At 44.0% G+C, this 16176-nt stretch overlaps 1 protein-coding gene across 1 annotated transcript in view; it reads right to left on the bottom strand.

Annotated features, from left to right (window-relative positions):
* Dcp2 (decapping mRNA 2) overlaps positions 1–16176 on the bottom strand; it is a 41363-nt gene that overhangs the window by 21256 nt on the left and 3931 nt on the right. Inside the window, exons 2-4 of the mRNA XM_031365614.1 lie at positions 5524–5675; positions 1998–2125; positions 1367–1465 (exon numbers count right to left, since the gene is read on the bottom strand). Of these exons, the coding sequence (XP_031221474.1) occupies positions 1367–1465; positions 1998–2125; positions 5524–5675 (379 nt within the window). The remainder of the gene's footprint in view (positions 1–1366; positions 1466–1997; positions 2126–5523; positions 5676–16176) is intronic.

Below are 16176 nucleotides of genomic sequence, written 5' to 3'. Positions count from 1 at the left end.
TGTTTAAATGTCTTGTCCAAAGTAGCTAGGCTTGTACATAAACATAGACTAAACTAGAACAAATTTCAAGGGTCAGGTATAACATGGTGCAGGATAAAGAGCTAACTGTAGACTATCCACATATTAAAACCAAAAATGGTAAACAACAGCTGCTGTTTAACTTCAGAGACCACTATAGACTAGAGCTAGCCAGTAAATGGAATTTTAAATAACGTAAAGGAGATCACTCATTTTGAATTTCACTTTACAGAGAAACCCAGTCCTTATAGTGCTCATAATAGGCAACAGAACTTCAGAGGAAAAGGATCCTCTGAACCTGGCTCAGATTCTGTTTCGGTTTAAAACTGGGATGCTCTCAGCAAAGCACTGGGCTACCCCCACGGTGCTAGTGGAGTCTGCAGGAGGAAGATCTGGCTGCTAACAGGTGAGCAGACCTTTGAAGTATAAACTAGCCCCTGGCTCCAATCATGCTCTGAGCCTCTAGGTTCAGCACGATGAACAGGCACTGGTACCGCCTGAGACACCAGGAGCCACGCTGCGCCTACTCCACCTTCCCCATGGTGGACCCAGGCTGCCAGGGAAAGCCAAAGCCAGTTCCTCCTCCAGCTAATTTCTGATGCGCCAGGCTAGCGTCTGGATTGGCAGGGATGGTCTGGGTATGAATGATTTGAGTTAAATTTTGGAAATAATCAATCAAATTCAGAAGACAAGGAATAAGTCCCTGTCCTTTAACAACTAAGCTGGGGGTGGAGAAGGATTTTAAAAACGTATCTTATAGGCCAAGTATAAAGCTAGAATAAGTTTTGAGGAGAAAAATGTAAATTTCTAGAAAAAAGATCCAGATTGTTCATTTTTCTGGATTATAAAAAAGAAAAGAGAATAAAGAATATAGTTAGAAGTTGAAATGTTTTCCAAAAAGAAAATACAATTTTAAAGCAAAAAGTGGAAAGACACCAGTGTAAAGAACAGAGCCAGAGAGATGGTTTAAAATTACACAGTGAGGACAAATGGCTCCCAAAAAGCAATGAGCCAGAGCCAGAGCCAGAAAGAGGCAGGGGGCATGGTATCCTATTTACATATTTTGTATGTGTATGAGTGTTTCACCTGCACATCTGATGCCAGCAGAGGGCATCGGACCCCTTGGGACTGGAGTTACAAAAGGCTGCCAGGCAGCACGGAAGGAACTAGAAGTAATCAGGGATCTTAACCGTCATCTCTCCGGCCCAAAGGCTGTCTCTAACTTAAACTATGTATTCAACTTTTGGAAACGGACTGTACTTTCTCTAGCGTTCAAAAGGGTAGACATGGTGGACTTAAGACTTTGAAAGCCACCAGCCAGAGGTAACTGCCACACGCAGGCACTCACCTCTCTAGCGGCGCAGTCATGGGGCGCTTCTTCTTTATTTACTTTTCCTTTTGGAAATCCCCAGCCTGACTTTGCCAGGTACCCCTGAACCAGCAGGACCTGTGAACAAGCAGAAATTCAAAAACAAAAAGCAAAGAGACCTACTTTCCCACATTCCGTTCCTCAACCAAAGGCTTTTTCTATATTTATGGTAATTATTTACCAATAAACAGTGTACAGTGTTTGCCCAAATTTCTTCCAAGAATATAAATATACCGTGAAGAAACACACCTTGTGTATTTCAAACATACCGTTTCAATAACGAAATGACACATCTTTACACTAAACCGTAACAAGTACAAAATTTTCAGATACAGAATGCATTGGTACCTCTGCCCCCTTCTCAGAGATGGAAGGGGGAAAGGGACCTGCCAGGGGGAGGGGCTGGGAGGAGAAGGGGCTACAAAAGGGATGTAAAGTGAATAAATAAATAAAGGCGGAGGAAATACAGAATGCGGGCAAAGTATCCAAAATTTAGTTCTTTAACCATAAGAACCTAAGGGCATTTTAAAACCTCAATTTAGAACATTACATAAAAAATTTTGCCGACAGGATAAGCCAGCTACCACTGCATTCGTTCCAGTACACTCACGTTTTCCAGCGTCTCATCAAGAATAATTGCCCCATAAGTTGGTACTCCCATTTTATATTCCTTCCATTCATCCAAGATTTTCTCCACATCTTCACCTTGTGGCAGCAGAAATGGACAGTGACTGAAAAGTATGAATGATGTTAAGGAAACTACCGTTTACCTTAACACAGCCTAAGAAGTGACAATGGGGAGGGGCCGGTGCGACGTTCAGTGTCTGAGAGTATCAGCTGCCCTCGGCAGAGCCAGAGACCAGCTCGAAGTGCCCACATGTGTGGCTCACAGCTGTGTTAACTCCAGCCACAAGGGGTCTGATCTCCTCCTCTGGCCTCCACAGACACCCATACACACAAATACCGACGCAGAAAGCAAGCTTCGAGTCTGATAGATAGATCATCAGTGCTAGACTCCGAGTTAGACAGGAATGCAAAGCTCTGACTCAGTACTCTTCCCCGTGTCAGATCCACATTTCTAGCTGTTAACATTAAAGGTGAGTCTAACTGAAGTTTATGAAGGAAAACTTGGGTGTCAGTTTCACAGTGGTGGCACACGCCTTTAAGCCCAGCACTCAGGAGACAGAGACAGGCGGATTTCTGAGTTCGAGGCCAGCCTGGTCTACAGAGTGAGTTCCAGGACAGCCAGGGCTATAGAGAGAAAGAAACCCTGTCTTGAAAAAACAAAACAAAAACAAAAACAAACAAAAGTATGTAGTTAGGAAACAAAACAGTGTAAAATATTAAGGAATAAACTTATAGACAAAAACAAACTCCATGATTGTATGCTAGGTCTCCTGATACCCCACGATGTCAAGGGCCCCATCACTGAAACAGAGGAAGACGCATGTGGAGAAATCTGACCGTTCTCAACCCGAGGACCTTCGCAATGGTTCTCAAGCCCTTACAAACCTGCATAGTCTGTTTTTAAGCTGATGTTAACTCTACAAGCGTGTGATATGAATGTATTTCAATTGTGTATGATGACAGCACATGAATACTATCAGTCGATTTCAGGTCGCGATGAGACCTGAAACTCTAGTTTAATCCTGGCTGGTAATAACAGCAGAAGCCAAATACACAAACGGTATGTTAAAGTAAAATAATAAGAGGAGGGAAGATTCTACAGCAGAGGAGCGGAAACCCAGTGCTATCTAAGTGACAATGAAGTCATATTTAATTTCATCTCATAAATACAATTTTATGAGCTCTATTATATATTTTAAAGTTTAGATTTATGGTTGAGTAAGAGGAGGCCCTCTACGAATCCAAAGAGGTCAATCATCTGACAACATAACTAAAAGGCAAACACACAGTCAATCACCATATGATTATTTCATAACTCCAGGTATGTTTGCCATCCCACGAACACCCGTGGTTCCTCACAGACCAACATACTGAAATGGCTTCTCGATAAAAGTCTGACACTCTACAGTCAATAAAATTCTGTTGTAAAGTCATCCAGTTAAAAACAAAACCATAACACTCTTTCCCCTTCTCTGTAAGTTGACTCCCCATCCCAATAAAGAGCTTCACAAAAACAAAATCCAACACAAAGAAAACAAACAAACAAACAAAAAAATCCCAAGAAAACCACAAGCCCGAGTCCCCACACACAATTCAGCTGGGTTGCTTGCCAGCATCTTATTCTTTTCCATTTACTCTAAAACATCTTTTTTCACTTTGTGAGGTTTTTCTTCCAAAATGGCATTTAAAGTAGACTTCTAACTTCAGAATGTTTTCTGCAGTCCTTAAGAGATAATGGATCTATTCTAAGCAATTACCACGTGCAAGAAGCCTGACTTCTAGACTTACTCTTTGACTAGGCAATATTCACTTACTAATAACTTCAAGATCTCCACCAGCCAAGTTAGGGGTGGAGCTCCGGACCCTCAAATTGAATCTGGAATGGTTCTTCTCTGTTCTGACTGTGGCATTCCACCACCCTGAGTTGCCATTTTCCTTTGTCTCTCAGGAGCCTATATGTTAAGCCTACCTTGTTCACTACAAAATGCCTAGCACATAATAACCATTTAGTTATTCATTGAAGCCGAGTTTCTTCTCCATAGAACAAGAGTAAAAAGAAAAACTGCATCGTTTTTGGCATCTATAACAACACCACTAAGGCTAAGTTTAAAACTCACATGGACTTAAGCAAATTATTATTTAGAAACCTAAGAATATACAGCTGTTGGAAAAACTCTAAGTCTATTCAAGATGACCAAAACAAAGGGTTTCCACAGCAAGATTATAACTCCTATCAGCAAGGTCTTTTTCTGTACAGAACCAGCCACAAGCCTTTATCAATAGTAGTATTCAGTCTGATCCTCTTTCCCCTCGGCTCGCCAACTTCTACACATCTACTCGATCAAGTATCCTGCAGACTTATCTTGACTGTTCTTTCTGGACCCTATAACATGGCTCAGATCCCTACTCCCGTCTTAAGTAGCAGTGTTTGCGTACGGCTCTGGTCACCAACCATAGACATCTTGGGTATCATTTTCACATGATGAATAATTAGCTTTGCTCAAACGCTGGCCATGCTAATGTCTCTAGGACAGTATATTATCCATTTTCTATGGAGCCCCAGGACTCCCTTATGTTACAGGTGTGGGAAGAAACAGAGAACTTAGCTTGGTATTTTGGATCCTTTGTACCTGCTGTAAGGCACTGCTCTAACACACTGCACTTGTGGGGACAAATTCACTCAACACACAGTGAATGGCTAAGAACAGTGTCTACCAAATAAGTCAAATCACCCCAGCCATGATTTAAGAGCCCCTACCCCGCCACGGGCTCGTCCACCCACTTCCGATATGGCCCTACAAGAATCCCCTGCTTGGCACAAACTAGTTTTATTTTTGAACTCTACAGAACTTCCTAATTCCACAAGTCCATTCACTCCCTGCTTGTGTCTATATAGGAAACTCTGTATCTCCTTTAAAAATTCTTTGTTTAAAAGTCTATCTTACTTCTAAATTCTAAGAACATTCAATACAACAACTCTTCATCTTTTTTTTTTTTTTTTGCTATGTAGACAGTTTTAGAGACATTTATAACTATTACATTAAAACAAACTGTCTTTTTTTTCCGTCTATCCATTTTTGAGATGGGGCACTCTTGTGTAGCCCTGGCAGTCCTGGAGCTTTGTCTATATCCTGGGCTGCTCTGCTGGAACTCAGGAGAGCCCTCTGCCTCTGCCTTAGGTGCTGAAATTAACTGGATGAGCCACCACATATGACTAAGCTACGTCCTTCATAGGAAGAAAGCTTCTTTGATCTGATCACGTGGTTAATGACATACTAAGAGTGGAGCAAAGATCAGAACTGTCCCAGAAACAGCCTCGTTCTTTCATTCCTCATCACTATATACTTCAGTGCTGTAGAAACTAAAAGCACAGCACAACTGCCTCACATGTCTATTTCACTATGTAATTCAGAAGTCAGACACTCAAAGAAAAACAAAAAGGGAAGTTTGTGTGAAAGTATTTTATTAGAAAGAATGAAAGACAATCACTGTAGCAACAAAAAGGATATCAGCTTTGGCAAAGTCTCTTATCCCACACTGAGGTAATCCTGGTGTGTTCTGCATATAGAAATCCAAGTAAAACCAATGGGCGAGTTCAATCTGGAAGCACACTCGGATTGCATTGTCTCTTTCTTCACTGGGAATATGCAAAATAAATCGGCTGCCAAAAACAAAAATGCACAGAAATTACAATTACGAACTATTACAGTTTAATATATTTACTTCCTTACTAACCCACCCCACCACTAGGAAAAAAAGAGCAGGGGGGGCAGTGTTGTGGATTTGGTTTATTACTTACATTATGTTAATTGGGTTCCCAAAATGACACGGGAATTTGTATATCTGCATGTAAAGACACCAAGGGTCCCTGTCCCCAGTTGGTTTTGCCATTAGCCAATGGCTGGGCAGGGGGACAGAGATGGGGCTTTTAGGATTCCTGGGCAAGAAAGGCAGGGTGAGAGGGTGGGGTGGTGAGGAAAAGGGATTGCCATGCCAAGGAGGGATAAGATCCAGGCTTGAAAGCAGCAAAAGAGAAATCGAACCGCCGGGCAGTGGTATCACACACCTTTAGTCCTAGTACTTACTTGGGAGGCAGAGGCGGCGGATTTCTGAATTCAAGGTCAGCCAGGGCTATAGAGAGAAACTCTGTCTCGAAAAACCAAAGAGAAATCGTACCAATCATGTAAGAGCTGGGAAGAGCACCACGCCCTCCACAGGGTATAAGGTAGCAAAGATGGAATATAGATTTTAGTAAGTAATATCTCAGGAGTATCGGCGGAGAGGCATTATCAATGTGGAAGTTTGGGAATGGCCAAGTCATTGAGCTGATTAAGACATATTAAAATAGAAGGCCGCATGTGTGTGTCTTTCACTGGAGAATCCACAACTCTGGGAAGCTTGGAAAAGATCAAGATCAAAACAAAGTCACACGTCCGCATGCCTCAGTATACCCTGCTACAACTGGGGACCCTAGTGGGCAAAGCTCCAAAAGTCTCTTCTTGGGTCACGGAGTCTGACAGACAGGATAAGTTCCTTCCAAAGCTCAGCTCAGCTCATAGGTCTGCCCAGAAATGCAGAAATAGGGGAGAATTACAGGGAAACGGGCTTATAAAATTGTGTATGAGCACTGAGGTTTATTCTGCACATGCTCAGATTAGACTTGGAGCAGTCAGTTAAAATCTTTGAGTGAACTGAGAAAAATCGCTCGCCAAGTCCCAGATTGGCCACTAGGTGGCGCAGGCGAAAGAGCACTTGGAAACTAGACCTCCTGCCTGGTTAGTCACTTCTGTGTCTAACTAAAACAAACTGCTGTCTCTTTTCTAGGTTTGGGTCTTTACAAAACAGCTTCCACAACAGAAGATGAATCAACTCACTACAGCCGTCCTAGCCCTGCCGTTTCCTTCTCCCCATTCTCTCAACAAAACACTGTCTGTTTTGCAGCTTTGCTTCTCGGTTTCGTTTTTGAGACAGGGTCTCACCATGTAGCACAGGTTGGCCTGTGGTTTGCTATGCAAATCAATCTGACCTCGAACTCAAGAGATCCACCTGCCTGCCTCTGTCTGCAGACTGCTGGGATTAAAGGTCTGGGCCATCACAGCTAGCACATGAACTGTTGATCTCTCAAAGCAGGCAGTTCTAACAAGAGGGGCCAGGCGGCCTTGCACACGGCAACAGCAGGGTGTTCAGCACCTTTTCCACACTCTGAATGTACTACCACCTGCCAAGCTACCACAATCAAACCATCTCGAGATACTGACAAGTGTCCCTGAAACATGAGTGAATGAGTATGCATGTGTGTGCTCGCACCTGTGCCCCACACGTTACTCCCAGTAGAGACTGTCTGCATTAGATGTGCTAAATACAGGTTATAGGAGACCACTGTTTGCAGCTGAACTTCTGTAGTAGTCCCCAACTACACGAAATGGAAGCATCAAATCTATACCACACAGTTTTCTGAACTTCCTAGAAACCAGGAGACAGTAGAGCCAAACTGGTCAAAGGCTAGTTTTAGTGATAAGGAAATGAGAAAATAACTAAGCCCCTCCTTATATGTAAACTAATATACACTTACTAATTAGTCTTCTGGAACTTTCACCTCCATGCTGCCAGGCAAGGAGAGCAGCTTCAAAGCAGAAAAGCCACTCCTTCATTCCTCCCTCAGCCTCCCTCCCCCTGCCTCTAAAACTCACTTCTCACCTGGTTTATGCTCCTTGACAGTGTCAGCAAATTCTACAACACTAACTAAAGCCACGTAAAAGACCTTCAAAAGACTGTTCCCTTCTGACAGATCACCAGACTGTTTTTATACTAAAGTCAGAAACTACAATTTAGAACCTCACCAAGGTGGCCTGCGATTGATTCCTGGTCTTTTCTCTCACAGTTAATTACTACATTACTACAATCATCGCCCTTGTCTCCGCCTCTCCCTTCAGTTCCTGTCACCGCTTCAATGGTTGGAGGGCTGAAAGCAGACACAGCCTTGGGCCTGAGGACAGCGTCCTATGGGTCACCACTCAAGAGTTGGGGCCTTGACTATATCACAGAAAAAACTTCATGACTGGCCAGAGTAAAGCAAAGTGAGTGAACTTACTAATCAGAAGTAATGGGTAGTACATCCTTTAGATGGAGTAGAGTAGAGTAGGGTTAGTATATACAGTATGTAACACATAGTAGATACCTTACATTTAAGTAGAGAAGACACCTCAATTGACTCAAGAAAAGGAACAGAATCCACATGCCAGGCAGGGTACAGGGTTCTCAAGAGAGTCCCACTGTTTGAGAGTTACCCAGACACCTGCGATTGACTGCAGTTGGGAGTCAGATGAAAGCATTCACCCTTCAGTCCAGAGCAGAAAAAAATTAAGTGTATTGCATACAGCCAGGGCAAAAGAGGCAAGGGCAGTGAAAACAGAACAGCCCTCGTGAGACAATGGGACTTGTGCACTGCTTTAGACCTACCTTCTCTTGGTTAGGGTAATGGCAATAGTTAACTCGAGTTAACTATCTAGAATCTAAAATTACCATGGAGACAAAGCTCTGAACACACGTGTGATGTTGGTTCTATTTAGGTTAACTGAAGTGCTCTGTCCTAGACTGAATAAAAAGAGAAAGCAAGATGAATACCAGCATTTAGCACTGTGCTTTTGTGCTTTCAGACTGTGTGTAATATGACCAGCCTCATGCCGCACTGCTATGTTGGGTTGGACCTTCACACACCTGCACACTTTAAGACAGAACAAACGCTTCCTTTTGGTAGGTGTTTTGTCATAGCAATGAGAAAACTAATTTTGTGACTCACTGTGCAATCAGGAACCATGCAAATGAGGTCAGTCATGACTGCTCTTGTAATGCTATCTTACAGAAGCTAGAGAACAAGGTTCCTTTTACGGCCCTGGTAAAAAGGTTCACCACTGCAGGAACCTGACCAAGACAGGACACTGGAGGACAAAGTCACTTCCCCTTCTTCTAGGAACATCAATCCTCAACACGTGACAAATCTGCACACACACTGGCCACCTCATGGCCTACCGAGCTAAACTGTATTCAACAATTAGATTTCTTCTGTCATGGCCTTGTAACAGGCTCTTGGCTGTGAGAGGAAAACTGTGGGCTTTACTAGGTTAGATTCTCTCCTCTAGGCCCAGCTCTGTGCAGTTGTGGATTGTCCTGGTGCTGTTTGTATTTTGATGCTAATTCAGCTTGCTCAATCCGGGCTACCCTGATGAGGGGTGGATCACATACTCAGGTGATTTCACATGAGCATTATCCCCATTTTAACTGGTTAAATAAAGGCTGGAGTCTGTGATTGGGCAGTGGAAGGGAAAGATGAGGCTGGAGGCTTTAGAGAGAGACAGAGAGGAAGGAGGAGAGGGAGATGAGGAGGCAGGTAAGACAGAGGAAGAGGAGGTGGAAGATGGAGCAGCACATGGCCTGGAGAAGCCGCAAGTAGCAAGGGATCTCATAGCTGGGAAACAGAGTAGTGTGGTGGTAGATCTGCCCAATCTAGGTGTGCAGTTTATAAATATTATAACTGAGTTGTGTGTTCTTTGCACAGGCTTAATGGGGTTAGAGATTTACTGTAACACTATACAACAGCTGCACTGGCTGGTTTTAACTGTCAACGTGACAACCTAGAACCACCTGGGAAAAAAGCCTCAACTCATGAAATATCTAGATCAAGCTGGCCTGTAAACATGTCTGTGGGAGAATGCCCTGATTATTAACTAGCCCAGCCCACCATAAGGGCCAATATTCCCTAGGCTAGACCATGAACTAGGTAAGAGTGAAGAAAGCAAACTGAGAAAAGGCAAGCAGGACTGTGTTTATTCTCTTTGCTCTTGACTGTTGATGTGACAAATTGACTTGAGTTCTTGCCTCAAACTTTCCCAAAATGATGGACTGTAACTGCACTGTGAGCAAAATAAAACCTTTCTTCCCATCTGATGGTTTACTCACAGCAACAAAAATCAAATTAGAGCATCATTAGTGACTTCTCCTTAGCATGCAAGCTCCTGCTCACTCCCACTGCTCCATCTACTCTCCGCTCCTTCCTCTCCACCTCTGCGCTCTTTCCAACTACTCCTGCTTACCCACATACAACCACATGTTTGCTCAGAAGCTCCATGCAGAGAACTTAGCAAATGAATATTTTTCCCTTTCCAAGGTGTCTGGCTAATGGGAATCTTGTCACCATCTGGGTACATGCCCTCTTTCCAATGTCTGACCTGTCCCCAGGCCTGTTTTAGCCAGGATGTCACCTTTCCTCTGGTGCTTCATCAGAGACACTGAAGAGTTTAGTGGCTTCTGACCTAATCTGGCAAGGCATCTACATCATCACAACCACATGTTACACACATCAGAAGTCCCATACCTGGACTTTAATAAGTACCTGAGGTGGAGAGCCTTTCACCTCCTTTGCTGTGTCTGATGTAGAAGCCCATTAATCACATGAAGTTACTGATGTAGGAAAATTGGAGTAATGAGTCACTAAGTGATTATCAGAGAATGAGAATGGCAGTTATCACAACTGTTAATTGCCACAGACTGTGGAAGACAACACAGGCTCCTGAGACTAGTGCCCTCTGGTCCTGAGGATGGCTGAAAGCATGCAGACATCTGGACCTTTGAGTAGGAGGACAAACCACACTGGCTGTACATCTTACATGCTAGGGCTCTCTGGATACCTGACAAAGCTTCATGCGTTAGACCAGAGCCTGACTTCTCTTTTCACTTTATTAGACACGACCTCCAAAGGCTGAAATGACTGGGAAACTTTGAGAGCCAGAAAGGCCAAACTGGAAGGCACACAGAGATAAGCAGCAAGTTCAGAGGACAACAGAAGCAACTCCACATTTCCTGCCACTCTCACAAAATCCTAGAGCCTTGTCTAGCTGCCAGGTAAGGGAACTAACAGTTTCAGTTCAAAGACTCCTTCCTGCCACTGCTGTGCTCAGGCAGGGCACTTCAACCAGGGATGCTCAAAGCCACTAAGGGGTAAGTTTTCCCTGGAGCCATATCCAACTGGCAAAGTGGAAAACCAAGAGAATCGAGAATATCCCTCTCTTCCTCATTGTAGAAGGCCAGCTTCCATTCAAGGACCTCATGTTACACTACAATTAAACCCAAGCAGTCTGCTCACTTAACTGTATGAGAAACAATCACAGTTTCACTTCATGCTTTCTGGGCCTAACCCACTTTCTCCTAGATAGGGACATCATGTCTAAAGTTCTGGTTGACTTAAGGCTTGAAACTCCAGAGGCTCTTCTGGCAGAGTCTACAGAAACTAGACCAGGGCCACTCCTCTTTTCACTTTATTAGACATGGCCTTCAAAGGCTGAAATAACTGGGAAACTTTGAGAGCTGTATGACTAAAGACCCTGACTATAGTCTCTAAGCTAGACCCTATCTTATCTAACAAGTTCCCTCCCACATCAGGATATGTCCATTCCTATTCGCTCAGTAATAGCCACTCCCCGTCACAACTGCCCTGACTCTTGAAGGCCCCAAGGTCTTTTAGTGTGTGAAGTGCAGAAAAGCTTATAGCACATTGTGGATAAATTCCTGGCTCCTGGACCACTGCACCCATATGTTCCTCATAACACTTCTATCTCTGCAGTAAAGTCAGGAGTCCCCCACGGAATAGTCTGAGGGCCACAAATGTGACTGTGTTCCTAATCTACACCAGTTCCCAATCCTTACTCCCTCTTCCAAACAATGCCTTCCAGACAATGACCTAAGAGTTGTTTTTGTTTGTATTCCCAGACTGAGTTCTTAGCTACCTCCAAATCTCAGGATCTCTTTATGCTCAGATTATTTGGCAACATACTAGAGTGTTAGCTTTAGGGGTGGCCCCAACCTTTTGGATAGTCCCTAGCCAAGGATCTGACTATCCTCCCTTACACCAGGAGTAGCCTCCTTCAGTACAAAGATGATCTATTTATCTGTAGCCCTGACATACTCACTAAGAGTAAACCAGTGTCTGATTCTTCAAAAACGGGACTTCTGTAGCTATAAGAGTTCTCAACAGGTGCCAATTTTCCCTGTAAGAAGTGCAGCTTTTAGGAATTAGACTACTCTCAGGCACAAGGAACCTTTCTAGTACCACAAGGATCTCATTTAACTATGGGGACCTCAATTCACACAACTAGTAAAGGCCTTTTTTAGGTTTGGCACAATTTTGAAGAATTCTGCAATCTTCAGTTCAGACTAATAGCTAGACCCTGCTATGAGACCTAGAGGAGACCAGAGAAGGAGCCATTAGATATAATCTCTGAAAGGATTTGGGCCCTAGACCTCCTTAAACACTTACCCCAACATTGGCTCTTTATATTCTTACTAAAATCCTTTCTTCTATGTACAATTAAAGAGGTGGTGGCAAGAATTTTAACTCAGTGTTGTGAATTTGAGAGTCCAGTTGTTTTTCAAGTCATTACATCTGGGGGTATGGGAGAATCCCCCTACCTCGGTGCACCGATAACTGTGGCTCTTGGTAGAAAGCCTCTAAGCCCTGGACAGAGAATGATGAGTTCCATGTTATCACTGGAAGATCCTGGAGATAAGCTTTCAGTTCCTATTGGCCTGGCACTGGGTCTCATGTACCAGAGCAGACAAGTTCGAGACTCTTTAATGTCCCAGAGCAGACTACAAAACCCTACTAAACTTTAAATTCTGCCACCTTAGTACTACATCCTAACCCCAAGGACTCTCTGGAGCAATCCTGTGTGGAAGTACGACCAACCCTACCTGTGGTGCTAGACCTGATCCACATGAAGGTTAACTGGTTCACAGATATAGGATGCAAATCTTCAGGGTTTGTGACAGTAAGCCTCAGGAAAGCATAAGACCACAGGAGCCCTCTGGGTAAATCTACATTAGCCTCAAAGGCAGAACTAATTGCTCTCACCAGGGTTCCCACCTAGGGCATGAATGACAATATTTACGTAATTTAGCTTGTGCTCTCTACCTGAACAGGAACATACAGCAATCTGAAGGGAAACCGACCACTTACTGCCCTAAATGTGATGATTAAATGTGCTGTGGTGGTCTGAATGAAAATGTCCTCTGTGGGGTCAGATATTTAATACTTGGTCTTTTTTGGCACAGTTTGAGATTTGGTGTGACCTTGCTGGAAAAAGTATGTCACTGGGAGCAGGTTATATCATTTTAAGTTAGCTCTCTCAACTGCCTACCACTGCCATGTCCACTCCATCATTAATGATTACCCCGTGGAACAGTAAACCAAAGAAACCAAATTTCTTCTATAAATTGCTATAAATTTCTTCTATAGATTATAAAAGTCAAGGTGTTTATCATAGCATCAGAAAAACAACAAAAACACATACCTACAAAATTTTTGGTTCTACTAGAAGCTTCCTAGCTTCCAACCCAGGCAGCTACTATTCATGACAAGTCCCATCAAAAAGATCATGCCGACATGTCTCAAGACAGCACCCAAACGGATCTATAGGCAGGACTTCCATTCCCCGCTGCCTTAGTTCCCAATGCCACGCCCACAATATACCCTTACAAGACCCAAGGTTTCATGACCACCCAGAGAGATGGTTTCAAAGCCCATAAAATAAGCCAGTTTCCTGAATCTTCCCAATGGAAGGGCCTTAATATTTCATCAAGTCACACACTGGAAGCCAACATCACTTCAAAGGCCAAGTCTTTCCTCTCAGGCACACTCTTCAGGCTTTGACATGCATTATTAAAGCTGGTCCCACCTGTTGTCAGGCCAATCTTGAGAATCTTCTGCCTTCCTCTTTTACTGCTTACCCAGCACAGAGGACCTCTGTGGGGGAAGACTAGCAAGAGTCTCTCTCACATGCCTCCAGATAAGGGACTCACTACTTCTACTGTGTGCCATCACTGGAGGGATAGAGGCATTCTCCAGTAAAATTAGGGGGCCTCAGAGGTAACCACTGTCCCCAGGGAACACATCATTCCTTGTTCTGGCTTCCCAGTGAGCCCAGATCACTACAGTCTGGTAGTAGCCTGGCCTGTCTTTCATGTTAATTTCACTCGGGGAGTGAATAAAACTCAAAAAGGGCGGTGGTGGCCCACGCCTATAATGCCAGCACTTGGGAGGCAGAGGCAGGCAGATTTCTGAGCTCGAGGCCAGCCTGATCTACAAAGTGAATTCCAGGACAGCAAGGGAAACCCTGTCTCAAAAAACAACAACAACAACAACAACAACAACAAAAAAAACAACCCTCAAAGTTAAGTTTACCTCCAGGGCCTCTGCAACCCTCCATCTGCTGGGAAGACCAAAAGGGCTACTCCAACTCTTAAGAGATCCCTCACTGAACTTGAGACTAACAGTCTTAGTCCATACTTCTTAGATGCTACATTACAGTCAAACCCACCTCTACCCCTAAAACTCCTTCTTAGTGGCTGCAGCCAGGCCTCTGAGCTCATATTGTCTGAATATGCTATGACACAGGCGATCAAGGCCAGGAGGCTATGTTCAGAACCAAGGCCTGTTGGAGGTTCCTGCCTCACATTAACATGGAGAATTAGTTTAATTTAAACCCTTTTCATAGGGTGCAAGCCCACTGGAACCTGTGTAGACTGGGTTTTATCAAGTCCTGCTCATGAGTCCAACTGCAGTCAAGCAACAGAACTTATCACCATCTGGACCACTGCCCCACCCCAAGGAAATACCAGGAGCCCCCTGGAAATCTCTGTCTTCTCTTTTGGCCAGATCTAGGTAAACCTGTAGCTTCGATTACCTCTAGACCCCAATGAGTAGCCAGGACCCATTCTCCCACCTTTCTGAATCCTGTGGCAGAATTCTACAAGCTTTCACCTCTCATTCCCTAAACATTCTCTGAGACCCAACCAAGTGTAGGACATTCATCTTCAGCATGTTCCCCCAGGAAAACTTCCTAGACTGTTCTGGACCAAAGGTCACCAGTCATCTCAAACATCACTGGGCTAGCCTACTGGGCATGTTTATTCCCCCCTCTCATCTTCACAATCACTATCATCATACTTCCTAAAGCCATGTTATGATATGACTCTGTATATGTGTGATGTGCACAGGTGTGTGCGCAGGACAGAGGTTGATATCAAGGGTCAACTTCTTTCTGTTTTGTAGTCAGACAGGGTCTCCCTATGTAACTCTGGCTGTCCTAGAACTTACTATGTAGATCAGGCCGGCACATGCCTCCCAAATGCTATGATTAAAGATGTGCACCACCACACTCAGCTTTCTACCTTATTTCTTGATACAGAGTCTCTTACTGGTGAGCTAGGCAATGAACTCCAGAATTTGGCAGTTTTGTGCATGATCAGGGGCTTTGCCTGCGCATGCCTGTGCACATTCATGCAGTGCTCGAAGATGCCAGGAGATGGCATTGGATTCCCTGGAACTCAACTTACAGATAGTTGTTAGTGGCCGTGTGGGGACTGAGAATTTAACCTGGGTCTTCTGGAAGGGCAACAAGTGCTCTTAACCAACCAGCTATCTCTCCAGGCCATCCCCAGCCCACTTCTGCCATCATGGCTAACTTTATGTACTGTTTGCATAAAGAACCCGTACTTCCAACCATAGAAATGAACATTACATAGGGAGACCCTGTCTCACTACAAAACAGAAAGGTGACACTTGATATCAACCTCTCTCCTGCACACATCACACATACAAAGAGTCATATCATAGCTCTTAACCACCCAGCTATCTCTCCAGGCCCTCCCCAGCCCACTTCCACCATTATGGCTACCTTTTATGCACTGTTCGCATAAAGAACCCCTACTTCCAACCCATATACACAGCTACCTTCTCTACATCATCTCCAAAGGCCCTGGGCCTATCATTCCTAACACTCTCATTGCTGGTAATAAACAAATGCTATTATGCTTTCACCCTCACAGCTGAGAGTCTTTTGTTATATGGTAGGCTCTTAAGCTAGGCTCTCATTTACATTAAGGTCATCCACCTGCCTTGAGAAAGGTCTCCCTTCCCAAGGGCACTTATGTATATCATGCAACTTCACCCTCCTCTTAGAGAAAACAAAACATCCTCAATTCCAAGTAATCATGTAGATCTTACAGGCATGCACTTTTAACAACTGTGACAAAGCTCTAAATAAGAACTCTCAATTCCAGTGTGTGTGTGTGTGTGTGTGTGTATCTCTTTCTCTCTCTCTCTCTCTCTC

The sequence above is a fragment of the Mastomys coucha genome, unplaced genomic scaffold (assembly GCF_008632895.1).
Source record: "Mastomys coucha isolate ucsf_1 unplaced genomic scaffold, UCSF_Mcou_1 pScaffold13, whole genome shotgun sequence".
Classification (NCBI taxonomy): domain Eukaryota; kingdom Metazoa; phylum Chordata; class Mammalia; order Rodentia; family Muridae; genus Mastomys; species Mastomys coucha.
Note: the sequence above shows the minus strand (reverse complement) of the source record. Positions and strands in the feature narration are given on the sequence as shown.